This window comes from Ursus arctos, unplaced genomic scaffold, assembly GCF_023065955.2.
Source record: "Ursus arctos isolate Adak ecotype North America unplaced genomic scaffold, UrsArc2.0 scaffold_15, whole genome shotgun sequence".
Lineage (NCBI taxonomy): Eukaryota > Metazoa > Chordata > Mammalia > Carnivora > Ursidae > Ursus > Ursus arctos.
Genome location: NW_026622819.1, coordinates 41,217,501 through 41,237,966, shown reverse-complemented (window position 1 = coordinate 41,237,966; position 20,466 = coordinate 41,217,501). Strand labels below are relative to the sequence as shown.

General features: G+C 55.8%; 2 protein-coding genes across 7 annotated transcripts in view; one reads left to right on the top strand and one right to left on the bottom strand.

Annotated features, from left to right (window-relative positions):
- TNIP1 (TNFAIP3 interacting protein 1) overlaps positions 1 to 10,452 on the top strand; it is a 43,227-nt gene extending 32,775 nt beyond the window's left edge. For 3 of the 6 annotated variants that reach the window (XM_026510801.4, XM_057312273.1, XM_048224241.2), the window contains 9 exons: positions 66 to 131; positions 292 to 423; positions 2,518 to 2,646; positions 4,502 to 4,633; positions 5,767 to 5,892; positions 6,404 to 6,469; positions 7,037 to 7,228; positions 8,092 to 8,182; positions 9,694 to 10,452. In XM_026510801.4, the coding sequence (XP_026366586.1) occupies positions 66 to 131; positions 292 to 423; positions 2,518 to 2,646; positions 4,502 to 4,633; positions 5,767 to 5,892; positions 6,404 to 6,469; positions 7,037 to 7,228; positions 8,092 to 8,182; positions 9,694 to 9,728 (969 nt within the window). In that variant the 3' untranslated portion in view covers positions 9,729 to 10,452. Of the gene's footprint in view, positions 1 to 65; positions 132 to 291; positions 424 to 2,517; positions 2,647 to 4,501; positions 4,634 to 5,766; positions 5,893 to 6,403; positions 6,470 to 7,036; positions 7,303 to 8,091; positions 8,183 to 9,693 lie in introns of those variants that run through there. The other 3 variants (XM_044388529.3, XM_044388527.3, XM_026510803.4) reach the window with 2 other exon arrangements.
- Positions 10,453 to 10,966: 514 nt separating this feature from the next.
- On the bottom strand, positions 10,967 to 19,818 carry GPX3 (glutathione peroxidase 3). The gene is made up of 6 exons (XM_026510805.3): positions 19,593 to 19,818; positions 19,105 to 19,325; positions 14,302 to 14,455; positions 12,949 to 13,066; positions 12,413 to 12,512; positions 10,967 to 12,024 (listed from the first exon to the last, which is right to left on the bottom strand). The coding sequence occupies exons 2-6, from the start codon at positions 19,189 to 19,191 to the stop codon at positions 11,803 to 11,805; spliced, it is 681 nt and encodes a 226-aa protein (XP_026366590.1). The 5' UTR covers positions 19,192 to 19,325; positions 19,593 to 19,818; the 3' UTR covers positions 10,967 to 11,802.
- Positions 19,819 to 20,466: the final 648 nt, after the last annotated feature.

Sequence of the window (20,466 nt, the reverse complement as noted above, 5' to 3'; positions counted from 1 at the left end):
TGTGCCGAGTCGTCCCTCCCTGTGCCTTCACTGCTCGTCTCCTGCTAACCCGTCTCTCCCCACAGCTGCTCGAGGTGAACAAGCAGTGGGACCAGCATTTCCGGTCTATGAAGCAGCAGTACGAGCAGAAGGTAGAGTGGGGTGATGGGGACTCATGGCTGAGTCCCCGGTTCCTGGCTGTGCTCTCGGGGCCTCCCCGGTCTCCCGCCTGCTGCTTCCTTCTCAGGAGCTTTGAACCTTGGAGGTTCACCCCTTCCCTCACGCACTCCCCCTCTCTGCCTTTGAACCCAGATCACTGAGCTGCGCCAGAAGCTGGCGGACCTACAGAAGCAGGTGACTGACCTGGAGGCTGAGCGGGAGCAGAAGCAGCGTGACTTTGACCGAAAGCTCCTCCTGGCCAAGTCCAAGATCGAAATGGAGGAGGCAAGTTGACTGCTGGCCGCTGCCGGTTCCGGGCGGGAGGCCTCTCTCCCCGGCCCAGTAGCCGAGAGCTCAATGTAGTGAATAGACGGTGGGGCTGGAGTCGGGGGGTGTGGGGGTTCCAGCTCTGGCTCTAGCGCTAAGGGCTGTGTGGCCACAGCAAAAGCATTTTCCTTCCCTGTACCTCAGTTTCCCATCTGAAGATCGAGGAGATTGGGTCAGCTATTGTTTTCTATATTTTCGTGTTTGCGCGCAGAAGAGCTTTTTGTTCAGTTGAAATGTTGCGGACTAGGGAACCGCGCTGGGAAGCATAGACTGAAGGAGACACACGCAGGCACCTTGCGCGCTTGATGGCAGTGAGCTGCCGCTGAGTGTTTAGAGTAGTGATGGCTGTTCGGTGGGGGGCTGCCAAAATATTAGACAGAGCTCCCTTTCTTCACTCGTCTAGCCGCTGTTCAACAGAGCGTGCACTTGGCGCCGTGCTGGGCTCAGAGACGCAGCGGGGAACAGATCAGCGGGTGGGGAAGAAACGGGAAACAGGTCATTACAGAAGCAAATACATACAAGTGTCTTCGTATCACAGGAGAAGTTCCAGGGAGCAGGGAGAGGGCATAAAGGGGAACCAGGTTCAATCTGAGGGGAGCCAGGAGCACGTCCCCTGAAGACAGCCTCTGATCCATCAGAGTGTGACTGATAGCAGCCGAGGCCTTCCAGGATCCTGGGACAGCTTAAAGAGGAAAGGCCACTGGACCCCCAGACTCTAAGATTGTATTTATAGTGTCTTCCCCTTCATGGGAACTGGGCACAGTCTGCTTTTGCCTAGCTTGAAAATGGCCATGTTCAACACAAATTGCATTTCGGAGTTCCCTCTGTCAGCAGGTGACACTCAGGGCTTTATCGGAGGGGTCAGCCTGCCCCAGCGACCACGCCTTGCCTTGAAGGTGTGTGTTAGTTAGGGAGGACACTTCCTATATTTCCTCCGAGTGCACTCACGTCTGGGACTGTCCGCCAGAGCTCTAGCTCTTTGGTCCCTTCCCCTAGCTTGCATTGGTGGGTGAGATAAGTCCCTGGAATGGGGCAGTGCTCCCTGTTAGCGGCGGGGAGGTGGCCCTGTGTTAAGGACACATGGTGATAGAGGCCATGCTGATCCTGGAGCCTCTCAAGTGGGAGTCCAGAACACCTCCCACAAGGTCTGCCCAAGGCTGCTCTCCCCGTTCTCTGGCTGACCTCCCCTGTTTGAAACACTTCCTTTGACTTGCAAGGGGAGAGAGAGCACCAGAATGAGGAGACCTGGCTTCTAGCCCCAGCTCACTGTGTGGCCTTAGGTAAGTCACCTCCCCTCTCTGGACATTCATTCCCATAACATCAGGAATTAGGATTTGATGCTCTCTGAAGGCCAGTCCAGTGTGGCCCCCTGTAGTGAAGGAGTCCTGTCTCTTCCATAGTGAGCTTCAACCTTGAAGCCCTCCTGGTTTCTTCTCAGCTGTGACATTCTTTCTTTTTACCTAGCAGTACTTTGTTTCTCTGTGGAGGAACGCTGTCTACGTTTTACGCTGCGTTTATTTCTTTAAGTGTCTTCTCTCCTCGGCTTAGAGACTGTAAGAGCTAAAAGGTCCTTTAGGTATTTCTCAGTGGCTGATCACTTCTGTGTATCACAGAAGAGCCCTGTGCAAATCTCGTGGCAACTATGGCTCTTCTCCCTAGAAAATGGCACAGCAAAATTTTGCATCCCGTTTTGGGGTTCACAGACCTCCTGACACCCATCCGCGATTCACGTTAAGAGCCCCCGAGCCATGGCAGCTAGGTGAGCATAGACCAGAGAGTACTGTGACAGTGGCCAAGGTCTTGGCTCGTTGGCAAAGGAGCTGGTATCAGAACCCGGAGTCTTTCACTGAACTGAGCTGCCTTTTCCTTGAGGACAGGACGCAGTGGGCATTATGGCTCTGCTGCCCTGCGTGGTGTCTTCACGTGAGCACTGGGGGCTGCTGAGAGAGAGGCCGAGAGGAGGCAGGGCTGACCGAGGGCTGGGGCTGGCGATGCAGGGAGTTCAGGCCTTCCGGAGGGGCTCCCTGCTGACGAGCCCCGTGTTCCCTGCAGACCGACAAGGAGCAGCTGACAGCGGAGGCCAAGGAGCTGCGCCAGAAGGTCAAGTACCTGCAGGATCAGCTGAGCCCGCTCACCCGGCAGCGGGAGTACCAGGAAAAGGAGATCCAGAGGCTCAACAAGGTGGGCGCCTTGCATCTCCTTCGATGGCCTGTTTGATGATCTGTCTTCCCCTCCAGCAGGGGGAGGTGCTTCTCTTCACCAGCTGCTGTGCCCCCAGCGCCTGGCACAGTGCCCAGCACCAAGCACATGCTCGGGAAACACCTTCTGAAGGGAGTGGATGAGCAGAGGCCCAAGGGTTCCTGCCCTCGGGGATCGGGACCCAGGGAGACCGGGCATCTGGGTGGAGCAGATACCCGCTGCTTTGAGCCAAGGCGAGTGGGTAGGGGTGAGGCTGGCTCTGGGGGCTGGTGCTAGCCCTAGCTTCGCCACTCCAGCCTCTCCGAGTCTCAGTTTTGCCATCTGAACCCTGGTTGGACACCTTCCAGCACAGGGGTTAAAGGAGCGAGCTGACAAGAGGAAGCTTTGAAAGAAAACGTTCTCCAAAAGCCTGGAAGAGTTGTCTGTGGTTCATCTTTGCCTCCTTTTCTGTCTGTCTGCCTCCCCCCCCCCCCGCCCCGTCCCCTAACCTTGCCCCCAGCAGGCTGTGGCTTGAGTTTGGCATGTTCACAGGGCCCCAGCTCTGCTAGGGGGAACCCTTTCTCTTTGGTTTTGGGCTTTGATACGCATTGATTTTGCCGAGTCTGGGGAACCTTGGGACCTGTTCTCAGAGAAAAGAATGACCTGTCCCGAGCTGGGGGAGTCGAGGGGCTAAATCCGGGCACGGTATTGCACATGGTGCTGGACCCTAGAGGTCACTCAGGCTGGATCACTGCCCTCCGGGTTTCCCTGGCATAACGGGGGACAGAGACACACATGTGGGCGACTGATGCAAGGCAAGTGCCCTGCTTTGCTTGTGACCTCAGGCAAGCCTCTCCCTGTCCCTGGACCTCAGTCTTCTCATCTGAGAAATAGGCAGATGGAGCAGGAGGGTAAAGTGGAGCTGTAACTTCCCCTCCAACGTCTGGGGCTTACCTTCGGCTCAGCAGTTTCCGTGGGTTTCTGGGAGAATCAAGGAGACTAAGCGGGACCCAAGTCCAAGTTGGGGGAGGTTTTCTTTATCCCCCCACTGTCTAGGGAGGCATTGTGGGTGCCGTGCTGGGGGCTAACGTCCAGGTGGTGATGAGTGTGGTGGGTCCCGAGCGGGGTTCCAGAGTTCTCGGGTAACACGTTAACCGAGCTGAAGGAGAAAACCCATTAATAGGGACCTTTTAAGAAGCTCTGAGCACAGTGCTTCCATAAAGGAAAGTATTTTGTGAGCATGGTAGAATAAGGATGCTTTTCTTCTTTATCTTCAAAATGTTATTTCGTGATGTTTCAGCCCATTTTCATGCTTAGAAAGGCAAAATATTGAATAAGTCAAAATTAAATTCCAGTGTAATCTAACTACAGAAGAGCTGGGGACAGAAAGGCAGGCTTGGCAGCCATAGGTTTGGAAAGCTGAAGAATCTGAGGGCAATGCAGTGGTTGAGGACATGGAAGCTTCCCTGAAGGGCTTAGTATTCTCTCTAGGTCTGGGTGCTAGGAAGTGAGCTGCACCTGCCCAGGGAAGGGGAGCTTCTCCCTTCTAGGTGAGGACCCCCCCCCCCCGCCCCGGTTAGCCTGCTTTTAAGCTATGTGACTTTGGACACATCACGGTTTTCTGAAGCTCAGTTTTCACATCTGTCAAATGGACGTGACAGTCATAGTCTTTTCTATTTAGGACCGTGGAGAGGATCCAATGATATGATGTGTGTACAGGATGAATAAATAGTACTGGTGGTAGCAGTTAGTATCATCACTAATGTCAGGAAGGGGGTCACTGAAGATGACCTCTCCAATGAGGCCAGACTTCCAGGGCTCCTGCTGATGGGCCTGTCTCCCTTCTTCCTGATCCCAGGCCCTGGAGGAAGCCCTGAGCATCCAGGCCTCCCCCTCCTCTCCATCAGCAGCATTTGGGGGCCCGGAAGGAGCTGGCGGCCTCCTAAGGGAACAGGAGCTGGTCACGCAGAACGAACTGCTGAGACAGCAGGTGAGCCCGAGAGGATGAGGTCAGGTAGGAGGTGCTGAGTGGGGAGCTGGAGCATTCCTGAGGACCCAGGATGGGATTGGAATCATGTGGAAACTCTAATTAGCAGTCCACCTTCTGGCTGTTGGCCAGGACCCCTGGCTGGTTATAGGCTTATCCTTTCTGGCACTGTGTCCCTAACTAGGTCATTCCCCTGCCACCTTTTTGATTTAACCATCTCTGTACCCAAGCTGTGCTATTATTAACCTGGTATTTTAAAAATAAGTTTTAGGGGCACCTGGGTGGCTCAGTCAGTTAAGTGTCTGCCTTCGGCTCAGGTCATGATCCCAGGGTCCTGGGATCCAGCCCCACATTGGGCTCCCTGCTCAGTGGAGAGCCTGCTTCTTCCTCTCCCTTTGCCATTCCCCCTGCTTGTGTCCTCTCTCTCTGTCAAATAAATAAATAAAAATCTTTTAAAAATAAATAAATTTTAAATAAATCACTTTCAATAAATGTATTTAAAAAGGAACTTTATATCACTACTAGAAATGGAAAACACTGCTTAGTACTTGTCACAAATGGAAAGTAACTGTAAGCAATAAATACAGTGAAAGAAAAACAGTATTAAAGTCTAGCTGGATACTGTTGCCTGATGAAGACTCTGAACTTGAGTCCTCTTCCAGGGAAGGGAAGGGAAATTAGTAAATACTGGAAAGATGTTAAAGACATGCTAGCATAAATGGAGACCTTCTCCTTGAGGGCACCCGCGAAGCCTTGGGGGAGAGTTCTGTAGGTCCTCTGGGATCCAGGAGACAAACTCTAGTCTTGCACCCACGCTCTGGGCCTGTGGCCTCACCTCTTGTGGGGGCTTTAGCTGAATGAAAGGATTGGACTGGTTGGGGGCTTGTGAACCCGCCTCTTTTTTTTTTTTAAGCCATGGATACCTTGTTTAAGTAAAGCCCTATGTTGAAGCCCAGCTGTAAACTCGAGGGACCTAGCTCTACTCTGTGTGTGGGTGGGGGTGGGGAGCCACGGGTGCACCCGTTCCCCTTCTCACAATGACTGAGGATGGGGTGAAACCAGCAGGAGGCCAGAGCAGTCTGAGCCCTTCCTCCCTCACCCCGCCCTCCTCTCCCCTCCCCTCTGTTCCCTTTCAGGTGAAGATCTTTGAGGAGGACTTCCAGAGGGAGCGCAGTGATCGAGAACGTATGAATGAGGAGAAGGAAGAGCTGAAGAAGCAGGTGGAGAAACTGCAGGCCCAGGTCACCCTGTCCAACGCCCAGGTGAGAGCAGCTGGGCCAAGGAGGGGGCACCCGGCCTGGCCTCACGGGGCGGGGGGAGGGGGGGGGCGTGTGTGGATTGGCGGGTCCCGCGTGCGACTGGAAGTCAGGACACCCTGGTTCTTCCAGCTCTGCTACCGAATTTCTGCATACCTCAGTGAGTCCCCTCCCCTTTCTGACCTCTGCCTCCCACCTCCACCATCAGAGCCCCCCACTCTCTCACGGAATGGAACTAAAGGGTGTCAATAGGAACACAACAGCAACAGGAGGCTCGTGTGAACCCTCCTGACCTGTGTTCAGACCACCCACGGTGAGCAGCGTCACCTGCAGCCACCAGCCAGGGCTGTGCTCTGCCCCACCGGGGCCCTCCGTCCCGGGGCTCGGCCAGGCTGGCCACCGAGAGTGCTGGCCCGTGCATCAGCCTGTCAGCGCTCAGGGCTGCTTATGGCCTGGGTCCGGGCCTGGCAGGACGTGCCTGGGCCAACAGTCTTCTCTCCCTCCCTCCTTCTCTCAGCTAAAAGCGTTCAAAGACGAGGAGAAGACAAAAGAAGCCCTCAAACAGCAGAAGAGGAAAGCGAAGGTGAGGAGGTTTGAGGGAGGAGGGAGCACTTACCTCATCTTACCTTATTCAGGGAGCTACAGTCTGAGGGGACAGGCAGCATCTCCGCAGGCGTCCAGCTAATTAGTGAGGTAATGCAGGTCGAGCACTTCGAACGTACTTGGTACAGAGCAGGCGCCGGGGACACGTTGGCTGTCATCGGTGGATATTTTGTGCCCCTGTCCAGCCACCTGTGTCCCTGTACCAGCCACCTGTGTCCCTATACCCAGCCTCCTGTATCCCTATACCCAGCCACCTGTGTCCCTATACCCTGCCACCCGTGTCCCTATACCCAGCCACCCGTGTCCCTATACCCAGCCATTTGTATCCCTATACCCAGCCACCTGTGCCCCTGTGCCAGCCACCTATGCCCATCTACCAGCCACCTGTGTTCTTATACCCAGCGACCTGTGACCCGGTACCCAGCCACCTGTGCCCATCTACCAGCCTTCAGATAACTAAAACACCAAGCAGAGAAAGGGAGATGAGACGGGTGTCACTGGGGATGGCCTGTCACAGGCTAGAGCCAGACGTCAACATTTCTTGCAGGCCTCTGCGGAGCGCTACCACGTGGAGCCCCACCCAGAGCACCTGTGCGGGGCCTACCCCTACGCCTACGCGCCCATGCCAGCCATGGTGCCACACCACGGCTTTGAGGACTGGTCCCAGATCCGCTACCCCCCGCCCCCCATGGCCATGGAGCACCCACCCCCACTCCCAAACTCACGCCTCTTCCATCTGGTGAGTCTGCGTCCCCCCTTCACTCCAGGACACACAGAGAGGCCAGCCCATGCGCTTTCCAGAGGCAAGGTCAGGTGAGGGGGTGTGAGACTGCATCCTTGGCTCTTGGCTGAGCAGTACTGTGTGCAGGCAGATGTCCAGAGCCAGGCAGGACCGTCCAGCCCAAAGCCCCTCAGGGTCTCTGGTGTAGGACAGGAAAGGCTCAAAGGGAGGGCAGGAAGGAGGGCTCCCTCCAACCAAGCAGGCCAGGGGGATGAGAGTTTGGGTTTGACTTTTTCTTAGAACTTGCCCTTGTAACCAGGTGCCAGGTCCTCACCATGCATTCTCTCCTTTGCTTTCCTTCTCTTTTCCCCTTTCCAATTTCCCTTCCCTTCCTCTCCCCTCCCGTCCCTTCTTCCTTTCCTTTTATTTGCTTATCATTCTTTCTCCAAAGAGCTGCTGCCACGTGTCCCATCCTCTCCATCCTTCTGCCACGGTCCTGCTTTGGCATCCCCGCTCCCACCTGGACAATGACGGTGCCTCCTGCCTGGCCTCTCTTCTGGCTTCTCCTACTCTGCCCCATCTTTACACACATCTTCTTGGAGATCAACACTGGAGTAGAGTGCAGGGCCTAGGAGATTGGCTCTGGGGTTTTAGAGACCTGGAACCAAAGCCTGGCCACCTTCTTAGCTAGGTGACCTTCAGCAAGTTTCTTAACCCCTCAGCCTCAGTTTCCTTACCTGTAAAATGGGGATGGCCACCTGGATTGTTGTAAGGATTCAGTTGTGCCGGATTAACGTGTATTTAGTGCTGTGCTGGCGTGGTAGTTGCTACTGGAATGTTCGAGTGTGGTTTTTGACTACTAAGCACCGATTCTGTTGCAGCCAGAATACACCTGGCGGCCGCCCTGTGGCGGGATGCGCAATCAGAGCTCCCAAGTGATGGACTTGCCCACGGCCAGGCCTGTGGAACCAGGTGAGCGTGGTCTGGCCCTGGGTCTCATCTTCCCCTTGGGGAGATAACTTCTTACCTGCCAGGAACGGCCTAGTCTGGGGACAATGTCACTACTTTCTGCTCTTGGTGGAAGAGAGGCCTCACGTTCCAGAACAGTGTTGAGAGGATAGGGGGGTGACTGCGGAGTGAGGGGGTTGAAGTCATTCATTCATTCATCTGAGTGTGGTGTCTAAGTGCCAGGCGCTGTGCTGGGTGCGAGGGAAGCCACGCGAGTGGAAACAGATAATGGCTCCTGCCCTTACGGAGCCTCCTGCCCAGGGAGGGAGGAAGAAATGAATAAAATGCACACCAGGAATCATACAGATGGGTATCCGATTGCGCTTCGGCGCCTGGAGGATGGAGCGGGTTTTTGTGAGAGCAGGTAGAAGAGCCTGAGCCAGGCTGGGGACAGCGATGTTGGAGTTGAGACCCTCAGAGGGCGTGGCATTAACCGGGTGAAGAGGGGACAGTGGAGGATGTTCTTGCGGAGAAATGACAACGACAAAGGCCCTGATGGGAGGGAGGGAAGAAGGGAAGCCCACTGGAGGATCGAGAGAAGGCTGGAGAGGCTGAGGACAGGGCAGGGAAGGAGAGCTGGGCGAGGCAAGGTCAGGGAGGTAGGTGAGTCCAGGCTGCACAGGGACCTGCCGATGATGGCGGGGGGCTGGTCTGTCCGAGAGAGGATGGGCCGTCCTTGGGCATGTTTAAAGCAGAGTGGCATGACCGATCAGGTCTGCATTTTGAAAAGCTCCATCCGATCATGGCGTTCGACATCAACAGTGGGGGACTGGAGGTTTGTTCACTGGTCACGGGAGGACTCCGGGGCCTCGAAGTGTCTGCCTTTGCTTTCTGCAAGGCTCTGTGGGACAGAAGGCACTGCCTTGCCTGTGGGTGGGAACAGGGAAGCCGAATCCTTCCACAAAGAGGTGTTTTCTACGGGTCGTGGCTTTGCCAAGCTAGAGCCCGCTCTGCCGGGAGGTCGGGGGCCCCTCACAGAAGGTGCGCGAGCAGAGGCTGCCGGTGACGGGGAGGCGGTGCGGTCTGGAGAAGCTAGCAGTTGGGAGGAGGCAGTGGGCTGGTCGGCCGTTTTCTCCTGGTTCCCACAGAGCCCTGGAGGTTGTGCGGAACCCCTCGGACGCTGCTGTGATGAGGGGCAAGTGGGCAGGGCTGCCCCCTCCCCAGAACCGCTCCACCTCTGGGATCTGGAGCCAGGCGGGCTAAGCCCAAACACTTCCTAGATCTGGAACTTGAGGCAGATTCTTAAAAATCTCTCTGTGTCCTTATTCCCTCCTCCATAAGGGGACAAGAATCTGCCTGCTTCGTCGGGCTGGACAGGAACGGAATGACAAATCTACCTAAGGTCCTAGCCCAGGGCCTGGCGCTCGCGGCACTCAACTCTGTGATTCCCATTGTTGCTTGCTGGGTTTTCACAGGCCTTTGAAACCTACCGCAGCCCATCATTTTTAAAGTCCTCAATCTTTTTCTTTATTTAGAGTCTACAAAAAATGACCGTGAGGGGCCTCAGTGAGACCAGACCTTCGTCTCGCAGAGCCACCTGACCTCAGATTGCTGAAAAACTCGAGGCCATGTTCTCTGTGGGCCAGAGCCTTGGCTGGCTGGGAGGCTGATGGGCCACTGGGTTGTGCCCCAGCCCGACCCGAACTGTTTACAGACTGGAGAGGCTCCCCCTACAAGGCTTCCATTTGGCCCTCCTTCGGAGTGACGAGGAGAAGCTCACTACCTTGCAACCAGGTGGAGAGAGGCCTCATCCGACTGACCTGCCATGCTTTGTGGAATCCCCGGGGGACATCCGTCTCAAGAGTGGGGTGCAGCTGAGACCCCTTCCTTTCGAAACTTCCCCGGAAGTGGTTCCAGCCCCTCTGTGGAACGTGTTCAGTTCACGTGTGTGTTTCACATTTGCTTTAAGCTCTGTAGTAGCAGGACCTGCCCCATGCCCAACCCTTCCCCTCTGAGGAGCTGCGGGAAGAACTGCTTCTACCAGAAGCAGAAGAGAATGACAGGTGGTCTGTTGCAGGGCCCTCCACTTCCACGCACGGCAGCCTTGCCAGCGCCCTGGCAGCCTGGGATGAAGGCCACGCCAACCACATGTGCTGAGGGGCCCACCGTGAAAGTACCAGATGCTTGGCCCCACAGCTGGAGGTTTGGGGTGCCAGAGGCCCAGATCAAGGTGGCTGGCTGTCCCTGGGCAGCTGTTTGCACGAATTTTGGACATAAATCCAAGTTGAAGATCACTATTCTGTGACTTGTGTTCTTTTATGCCCTGGCTAGTGTTCCCTTCCCGGTCAGTGAGAGTACTGCGTGCTGTGCCCCATTCCCCCCAGTCCCCTAAAACATCGCCAGGGCTCTTGGCAGATACGCCCTGGGCTCTGCTCCAAGCGCCTCTGAGGGTGGGGCACCCAGGGGCAGTGGACGGAGTCTGGGCTGAGAGTCCGGTAACCCGGGTTTACATTCCAGTCCTGCCCCTCACACATCTGGAGGCACTGGGCAAGGCCGGCCCTTCTGTGACGCCGTTTCCTCACCTGTCACGTGGAGTACCTCATCTCGAGAATTGCGGGAGGGAACGAGAGTGGATGGGAACTGGTTGTGTAAACTCCAAACGCCAAGTTAGAGAAGCAGAGAGGGTCTAGGTAGAAACCAAACAGCAGGGGCCTGAAGCACTCCCTCTATTTCTTTTTTCCTCCTCCACCTCACTCCGTACCCACCCCAGCGAGCGTGGCCCCATGGAGGAAGCACAGTAGGCTCAGCTGTTGCAGAAAGGCCTTTACTGGGCAGACGGGGGGTCTAATGCCAGATACCAGGGTGAGGGGAGGGGGCACGTCCTCCAGAAAAGCAGGGATGGCATCCCTGCCCAAGGGCCTCAGCCTGAATGCACTAAGGGCTGGCCCTTCAGACAGGCTCAGGGGAGGTCCGCCCACAAGGGCTTCGGGCCCCTCCTTCATGGAGATGCCATTCCTGGCACGGGGAACGTGGCCCTTGCTCTCACATCTGCCTTGGCTGCTCTCAGGGAGCACAATGGAGAGGGGTAGGGGGCTTGGGAGGGCCCTTCAGGAAGGAGAGAGGCTGCGTGGTGGAGAGGAGGGAGACTGGGCAGTGTGGTAGACCCAGAAACTTCTGGGCACTTCAGTGGTGATATTTGGAGGCAATGGAAGATGCTGGCCCCAAAATTGTGGTCTAGGTCGGAGCAGAACAGTTGGATTTAGAGCTGGTTTTAACTTGGGCTCAGCTGAAAGTGAATGGTTATCGTTGGAACAGAGAACTAGAGAGAAAGGGGAGGCATTCTCTCGCACTCTCCATAGCACACAGCTGCGTGTACCCATATGGTACGCGTTCCCTGTATCTCGAAGGTAGACACAGCTGGCTCTTCACTAACGCACACGCGTACCTGTGGGCATATGTGCAGACACCCACGTGCACAGCAGTACAGACACAATCGTATGCACATGTTTGTGTCAGGTTGGGGCCTCGTGTAATAGTGAGGGGTCTATGGTGGGAGTGTGGTGTGGTTGGAGAAATGGATTCCTTCCTGAAGAGAGTCCCTCCCCAGCCCCTGCACGGTGGACACGGGGTCGGGCAGGCCTGATTTACTTCCCCTTGACGGCCAGGGCTGCCTGCCGCCTCATGTAGGCCAGGATGTCCATCTTGACAGTGCTGACCGTGGTCCGGTGGTACCAGCGCATGATGGGTATACCATCTGGCCCCACCAGGAACTTCTCAAAGTTCCAGCGGATGTCATGGACCTTCATGGGTTCCCAGAAGAGGCGGCCAGGTGAGCCCAGGAGCTCCGAGGTGGGAGGGCAGGAGTTCTGCAGAGGGGGAATGAGAGAGCGTCAACCCTGCTTGGGGCCCTTCCCACTCTCCCTCTCCAGGCCTTCCTGGAGAAGCCTGGCACTGAGCAGAGAGCACCAGTTTTGGAGTTGAAAATGGAATCCCAGGACCAGCTTTGGCTCTAGCGGGTTGTAAGACTAGCAATTTGTCCCTTCTTGTCCCCTTATCTATAAAATGGGCTGTTGAGATCCTAGGGTCTGCCAAACCTTATGGTTGGAATGATAGATGCCAGGAATTCCCCCCCGCCCCGGGGCCCATACACAGGCCTTGTATCCGCATGGGCTGGAGCCAGGGGTGGCCGCAGCTCTGTCTAGAGCCAGGGTCGGCTGGGCTGAGTGACTCCCACAGAGGTGGCTGTGCACTGACCTTCAGGAACGTGTAGAACTTCTGCTCTTTCTCCCCGTTCACATCCCCTTTCTCAAACAGTTGGAAATTGGGGACAAAGCCCCCGCCCGGTCGGACATACCTGCAAGGAATATTCTTATGTGGGTCCCAAGGAGATGGGCCTAGGGCTCAGCAATGACAAGGGACTGAACAGGGAGGGGGCGTTGGGAAGCTGGGTTCTATTCCTCACCAGGCAGTGGGAGCTGATGAGTATTGAATGGCCATAGGCATAGTGTGGGTGTGCAAGCTTCTTTTCCTGGTTTGGTACCTTCTCAGTAACCCTGTCGCCTGCCTACACTCTCCCCATGCCCCCCATCCCATCATGCACACACACGCAGTCATCACTATCTCCGAATCCTCTTCCATTCATGCCAGTGAACAGGGTTCCTGGAAGGGGAGCATAGCTCTTGGTGGCTGAGCACCCGTCATGAGTAGGGGCCAATGCAGGAGATGCCAGCGCCTAGGCTGGGGCACAGGGGGCTGTGTTTTCTCAGGACACCAAGCAAGCGAGCACTCACTTGAGGCTGGGTAGGATTTCCGAATTCTCTCCTGGCTCCTGTTTTCCAAATTGGTTGCAGGGGAAGCCCAGAATGACCAGACCAAATGGTTCAAGCTCTTCCTGTAGTGCATTCAGTTCTGGGCCACGGTAGAAAGAGAGCAGAGATGAAGGTAGACCATCAAGGACCCCTGCCTCGTCCGCACCACTCTACCAGCTCACCCCTTGTGAGCTGAAATCACCGAGGCCTGACAGGGAGGGCCTTGCCCGAGATTGCCCAGTGAGTGTGACCATGTTGGGATACAAGCCCCATTCTCCTGACTCCAGTCTGGTTGTTTGGAGGTCTGGGGAGGAAAGAGAGCAATACCCTCTCCTATCAGGAGTCAGCTGCCCACTGCCACTGGGCCAGGAGGCTGACGGCTCCTCCAGGACTCTCAGGATCGTTTCTTAGAGCAAGAGCCATAGGTCCGTCCCTGGGCAGAAGGCAGAGGACTTCAAGGGGGTGGGTGGGGTCCTCACAACCCTCCTGTACTCTGGCAGTTTGGGAATCGAAGGGAGGCCCTGGCCCAGCTCCCCAGTTCCCTCAGTGCCAGCACCCAGCCCATCTTTAGCACAAACACGCTCTGCTCTATTCCAAGGGCCGGACAGAAGCATTCTAGAAAAGAGCACCCAGTACCCCCTGCGCCACCCAGACCACCGTCATTCCACCTCCAGGAATTTGCCTGAGACTGTGGGGCAGACATTCAGGGTCCAGTTGCCCTTGCTTCGCCCCAGCCCCACCGACAGACTGTGCTCAGCCCCAGGGAGTTTTCCTGTGGGTGCAGTCAGATGCCTCTGGCCTGCCTATTCCCTCAGGCTGTTTCCTCTGCCCCGGAGAAGCAGAGAAGTGGGGATCCTAGGATCACGAAACCTGGGTGAAACACCTGGGATTGCCACTGACACACATACTCGAGGCCTCGGTCTAACTGCCTGGTTTCCAGATAGGGGCCAAGAGAAGCACTAGGGCACATGGGGCTGAGGGCAGATGGGAAATTCTCAGCAGGATAGAGCTACCATTTCTTACTTCACTGAAAGGACACTCCAGGCACAGACCCAATCTCCCAATCTCCTCCATCCCTCTGCTTTCGGGGCAGTTGGGGTGCCCAGGGATGAAGGATAACTGGGAAACTTCTAGAACATGTCTGAAGACAATCAGACCTCAGGCTTATCTAGTCATCTTCACCGAAATATGGAAGACGGTACAATTGGGATACTGGGCTTGGAATCTCATGATCACAGTCACCCCTTCCCACTTGCACCAAAAAAGCTCCCGTGATTAAAATCTGCCAGCTGGCAGAAACAGCCCCAAAGCAGGGGAGTGGGGCTGGGCTCTTACCAAGGTACTGGTCTGTCAGGCCTCAGTAGCTGGCCACGTTGACAAAGAGGATGTATTTGCCAGCGTACTGCTTGAAGGGGATGTACTCCTCCCCGTCGATGGTGAGGGCTCCGTACTCATAGATGGTACCACTCACGCCAGCATGGCAGTCCGTCTGGAACAGAGCAAGACCAGCACCAGGGAGTGGTTAGAGCCGGAAGGGAATCTGGGCATCTCCGTTTTCAAGATTATGAAAGATACCAACAGGGAGAGTGACTTGCCCAAGACCACTCCAAGATCTGGAACTGGACCAGAGCCAAGGTCTACTACCTTGTGCAAGGTAATGCTTTATGAAAGCACGTAATCGGCTGGTGAGTGTGTGGAAAGCTGCTGTGCTGCTTACTGTGACCATTACTTCGCCCCCCGCGCCCACATGTAAGCATTTGCCAGGCCTGGAGAGATGTGCTGGGGCTGCCGTTGCCATGAGCCAGGCAGGTGACGATGTGGCCTGGACAACAGCATGAAGGAGGAACTGAACAGAAAGGAGGAAGCGGCCGTGTGGAGAGGGGTGATTCAGATCTGGAGGACTGGAAAGCTGAGGCTGTTGCTATAAAGTAGGGAAGTGGGAGGAGCCAGGAAGGGGAGAGGCCTGCCAGGAGGATTCGGTGTGACAGCAAGGGGAAAGCAGCAGGGCCTTGCCCATGGGAGATGTTCCCTGTAAGTGTGCAGCTGCGATGACCCATATGCCTTCCTCTCTGCCCAGCTGCTGCCCCCCAGTCAACCTCTAGAACAAGTAGTGACGATCGACTCAGGTGGGGGACCTGGATTCCACGGCCAGCTCTGCCGCTAACTCCCTGTGTGGTCTGGGGCTAGTCCTTTCTCTTCTCTGGGCCTCAGTTTCCTCTTTTATAGGATGAGAACCTCAAACTGGATCAGGCTTGCCGGCGTCACTATCAGTGGGGGAGGAAGGATGGGATCACTGCCGACCGGCAGGGCACTGCTTTCGACTCCTGTCTACACCCACCCCAGCTCTGGTACAGGTGACCAAAACGTGGGTCTACTCTTGAAGGGGGTCTTGGCATCAGTAACACAATCAGCGGCGGTGCTGGTCATGATGGGAACGGAAAATGTTTCCGGCACTGTAGCAGGTCCTCTCTGGCCGTGATGGAGGAGGAGAGAGGTGCCAAGACAATAAACAAATGAGGTGCAAACTAGCATTACGGCCCGGGAGAGACAGCGGTGGGAGTCAGAGAAGCAAAGCCACACCCTCTCCTCGCCATCAGTCCTGGCAGCCTTGCTGTTGAGGTGAGGTACTTGGGCCCAACCGGTGAAGGATCATCTGGTTGGTGGGGTGTGGCCCCAGGAGGGTGTAGAAAAGCCACCTCAGCCTGAAAAACGTCGTAGGCCTGCTGAGCCAGGAGAGGCAGGGCTCCCTTCAATAAGCCATTCTCAGCGAGCTGCAAGCTCTCTTCTTGGCTTCAGTGCCAATTCCCTGTTTTCTGTGAGACGGACAGTCCATGCCCTGTGATTTTTGCTGGGTGCTGGAGGCAGGTCCAAAACCTGAGCTCAACATTCCGCTAGCCCCTGTGCCTCCCTGGCACCAGCTGGGTCAGTTCCGCCACAACCGCCACAAAATACAAACAACCAGGGCACGAAAACCCAGCCCCGCTGGCCACAGAGGTCTAGCAGCCAGAAGGCAAGGCCTCCCCGCACGGCCTCCACCTCTTCCACTTCACCCTGCTCCAAAGACAAATTCTGGGAAATGAAGAGAACAAAAGCCAAGAGGTTGTCCAAATAACAGAAGCTTGTAAACAATAGGACGATCCACTTCTGGCCACAGCTTCGGGATGGGGGTGGGGCGAGGGGAATCTCCTCTTACTAGGCTCTTTGGTCTTTGCTGGCTCTGTGGCCCTGGGTGAGTGAGTCACTTTTACTGTCTGAGCCCCCGTCGGCTGACAGGCGAGGATAATGCCACCTGTCTCCCAAAATGGCTGTGAGAATCGATGCGCAGATCAAAACAGTCTGGAAAGCCTCTTGGAGAGAAATCCCCACATCAGGAGAGTGATTATTCTGCCTGCAGCTAGGATAAAAGGCCCTGGGGTTCCTCGGTTATTGTGAGGACGGCTTGGATGTTCCCCAGCCAGGGTAAAGAAGATGGTGCGCGGCGAGGTGTCTCCGGGGGAAGGGATGAGGACAGAGCCTCCAAGCTTTCTACCGGGGCCACCGAGGCCAGGCTTGTGGGTTCAGATGGAGGGGGCGTCAGATGGTGGTCCACGGTGCTGGAAGCCATGGCCTGGAGCAGCATTGGGCATGCAGTCCTGTCCTTAGGTGAGCTGTGAGCCCCCTTTCCTCCTCTAGGCCCATGAACAGCAGGGAAGCCAGAGGAGGCAACAGAGAGGGGCAGTGCGGGTGCCTCAGGCCTGCCACGGCTGGGCAATATGGCAGAGCGGGGCTGGCCTGGGAGTTGAAGGCGGTCTCAGCCAGAACCCTGGCCGGCTTGGGCTGCTGCTCTTGGATCTTTCTCCTCTCCCATCTACCACTGCCATAAGTGTGGTGCCGTGAAAGGAGGCCGGGCCTGGGGCAGGGCACCTGAGTTCTGGGCCTGGCCGTGACTCTGACTCTATGTGACCACTCCTTTCCCTTTTGTGGGGCTCTGGCTGCTCGCCTGTCAGATGGGCTCAGAGTCAGTGTTGTCTTAAGGGCTCTTCAGCTCTGTCAGCCTGTGGTTCCATGATTCTCTCTGCCTCGTTTAGTCACCTAGAAACCAGCGGTTACTAGGATCCCGTGCACGTCAGCAGTTGTTACCCTCCAGCTTCTGCAGAGCCCTCTGCACAGCAAGCACAGGGAGCCTGGGTAGCTTGAAGCTGGACTGCAGAGGGGACACAGCAAGGCAAGGAGGATTTCCTTCCTTATCCAGCTCCTCCTTTGAACTGGGAGGAAGCAGACATCTCTCCGAGCCTGCCACCTCTTGCCCATCCCATTCCTCACATGCCCCTCCATCCTATCCCTTGGCCCTGGAGTTGGAGGTAAGGTAGGTGGTTGGGTCTTAGAATCCGGAGCTATGACATCTCAACTCTAAGGGCCTGGGAGGAGAGATGGGCATGTCGTTAGCCAGCAAGTCCTAACTGGCTGCATCTGATAGGATCATACTCACCCTCAGACTTTTCTAGACCATACCCATCCTGTTCTCTTTGAATCCACCTATTTCTCCCCCAGAGTTCTGCAAAGAACACACAGCTATGATGTGTTATTCATGGGGTCCACATTCTTACCTCCAGCCTTCTCGAGACGGGGCCCAATCTTCTCTGGCTTTCCCCAAACTGAAAGTAAAGGGCTGACTCCATGGTGCTGGCCTGCCTACCCCTAACCTCTACCCCACACCACAATCTTGCAACTCAGTCCCATCCCTAACCTGGAAAATGCCTTTTGAGTTGGCGACAATGAATGGGGCAGGATACAAAGGAGGAGGCATGGAAGAAGTGCCTTCATAGCCATCCGGTTTCTAGGATTACTCCAAAGAGAAACAGACTGAATAGGATTTAGCTGAGGACAGGACAGGATGGGGGGATAGAAATGTACAGAAGGAACCCTGTGCCTGGAATGGGCTAATTGAACAGAGGATAGAACTTTGGAAATAGAATTACGGACTTCTAAGATCTTAAAATAGAGACCCAGATTTTAGGAACACAGAAGCTCAAAGCTTCTCTTGAGCTTACACAAGCATGGGTGTGTGTGTGTGTGTGTGTGTGTGTGTGTGTGTGTTATGTGTGTTGGGAGGATGGGTACAAATCTGTCTTTGGGTCCATACCTAAGGCTTCTGCCTCCCACCCTGGGGAAGAGGAGAGGCCTACTGGGCCCACTTTAGCATGCACTCTCCTAGGAGATACGCATGCTGGGTCACCCCACTCCTGGCCTCAGCATCCCCACTCTAGCTAAGGGTCACACACTCTGCTGGGGATAGACGAAGGCTCAGGAAAATTCTGCCTCTCCCACTGAACTGGCAGGCCCCAACTTTCTCCAATGACTAGGTTTGCCCAGGCCACTACGGGCAGTGGGCGGTGGGTGGTGGGTACCCAGGCTGGCCCAGAACAGACCCTCACAGAGCAGCACGTGGATTTTGCAGCTTCTCCAAGCATTCCCTCTGAAACCATCAGCTTCATTGGGCGCCTGCCCCCCCCCGCCCCCACCCCATCGCCCACAGATGCACAAACTGAGGTCCAGAAAGGATGGGGGATCTAGCCAGGGTCCTGGGAGTCGTGCACTGCCCAGCCAGAGTGCTTTCTGTCACAGATGTCCAACGCCCTGGAATCCCAGCGTGGCATTTCTACCTGCGTTAATTCCTGGGCTGGAAGAGCCCTCTTTGCAATTCTTCAAGACGGGGACCACCCAGTTCCTTCCCTTTCTTCTTGCCTATCAGTCTCCCCCGGGAACCTGCGCAGCCAACCCAGACGCCAAGTATCTAGGCCTTTTTCTGTGTCCCCCGCCCCCTTCAGGGCCGCCTGGAGGGGAGTTGCTGGGGACTGTCTTGGCATGCACGTAGCAAGGCGACACTGAGGTAGCCGTGGGGCAGACGGGGTCAACTCAGCAAGAGTGGCCGTCCTCCGTATTCATTCTGCACCCCCAGAGCACCCAGAGCTCCCATAGATGAAACTGCGAAGATACGGGCGCGCGGGGTGGGGGTCCCGGAGGCGGAGAGGGAGGGACGGGAGTTAAGGGTCCTCGTACCAGGTGTTGCCCCTCCTGGAGGGGAGCCCAGGAAGAGTGCCTCGCAAACCTGGGGTCTCTGCTCGTCCCGCCGGGCCCCCACCCCCGAGGCTCACTCACCTTCGACTTCTCCTGCCCCCGGCTCGGCGGGACGAAGCCGGCCAGGAGCAGGGAGAGAAGGCAGGACGCCCGCAACAGCCGGGCCATGGCGGGCAGGGGGCGCGTCTCGGGCTCGCCTGAGACGCTGTCCGATCCCGGGCCACCGCCGTCTGAGGTGTCCGATCCTCTCAGCCACCTTTCAAGCCCTCAGCGATGACCAATCCGCGGCCGGGCCGGAGTCCCTGCAGCCAATCGCAGGGCTGCTGGCATTTCAGGGGCGGGCACAATTTACCCTCCTTCTCCTCCCTAGGCTCCGGGCGACAGTGACATAAGCAAGTCTGGGCAGAAATGGGAGCTGGTCCTTGTCAACCCATGAGGCTGCCCCCTCTTCTTTAGGCTCCAAAGTGCAGGAGGAGGCAGGCACAATGCCCTCCAACGTAGCCAGGGGACAGGGCTTTAATATCCCTGAAGAACTGATGGGGGGCTCAATCCTAGCGAACATTACTTACTCCTGGGTTTTAAAACACCCGGTGGTGCTCCCTCTTTCCTCCTTCTTCCATTCCAGTTGAAGGGATGTCCAGGATTAAAAACGACAGCAAGATCTGAAGTGAGACTGCCAGGAACATTTGCTCCATGCAGGTTTAGCACTTAAGAAGCAAAGAGTGGGGGCACCTGGCTGGCTCAGTCGTTGAGCATGGGCCTCTTGTTTTCTGCTCAGGTCATGATCTCTGAGCTCAGAGAGGCATATACTTTGGATTCTCCCTCCCTCTGACCCTCCCCCTGTGCACACGCACGCTCTCTCTCTAAAATAAATAAATAAAATACTTAAAAAAAAAAAAAAAGCAAAGAATGGATGCCCACAGATTTTGAATGCAGCCCCCTCCTGGAAAGAACCCTGGGAGCAGAAAATACATTTGTTCACTGTGTCGCTTGAATGTGTTGATTTCCCCCTCTGGGCCTTGGTTTCCCCCACTGTGTGATGATGGGATTAGTTGATGACCTCCTGAAGCCCTTCTGGTTCCAGCTAGATGACTTGCTTCTAAAATAGTGACAGACCTAGAACAGAAGTTCCTTGAGAGTAGGGACCATAATCACCACCTGACACAGGGCCTAGAGCACAGGTGCTAAATATTCGTTGCATTAATCAACCGAAGAATTCATTTCTCTGCTTGGAGATACTGTTGGTGAGGTAGGTCTGGGCTGTCTTGGCATGATCTTGTTCATCGAGAGGGGAATGTGTTGGGATCAGTGCTTCCCAAATCTGCCCGACTACCAGAGTCACCTGGGAAGCTTCTAGTCGATTCCCAGACCCCACTCCAGAATCACTGTATTATTAGAATCTCTAGGGGCAAAGGCTGAGAATCTGCCTTCAGACACGTTCCA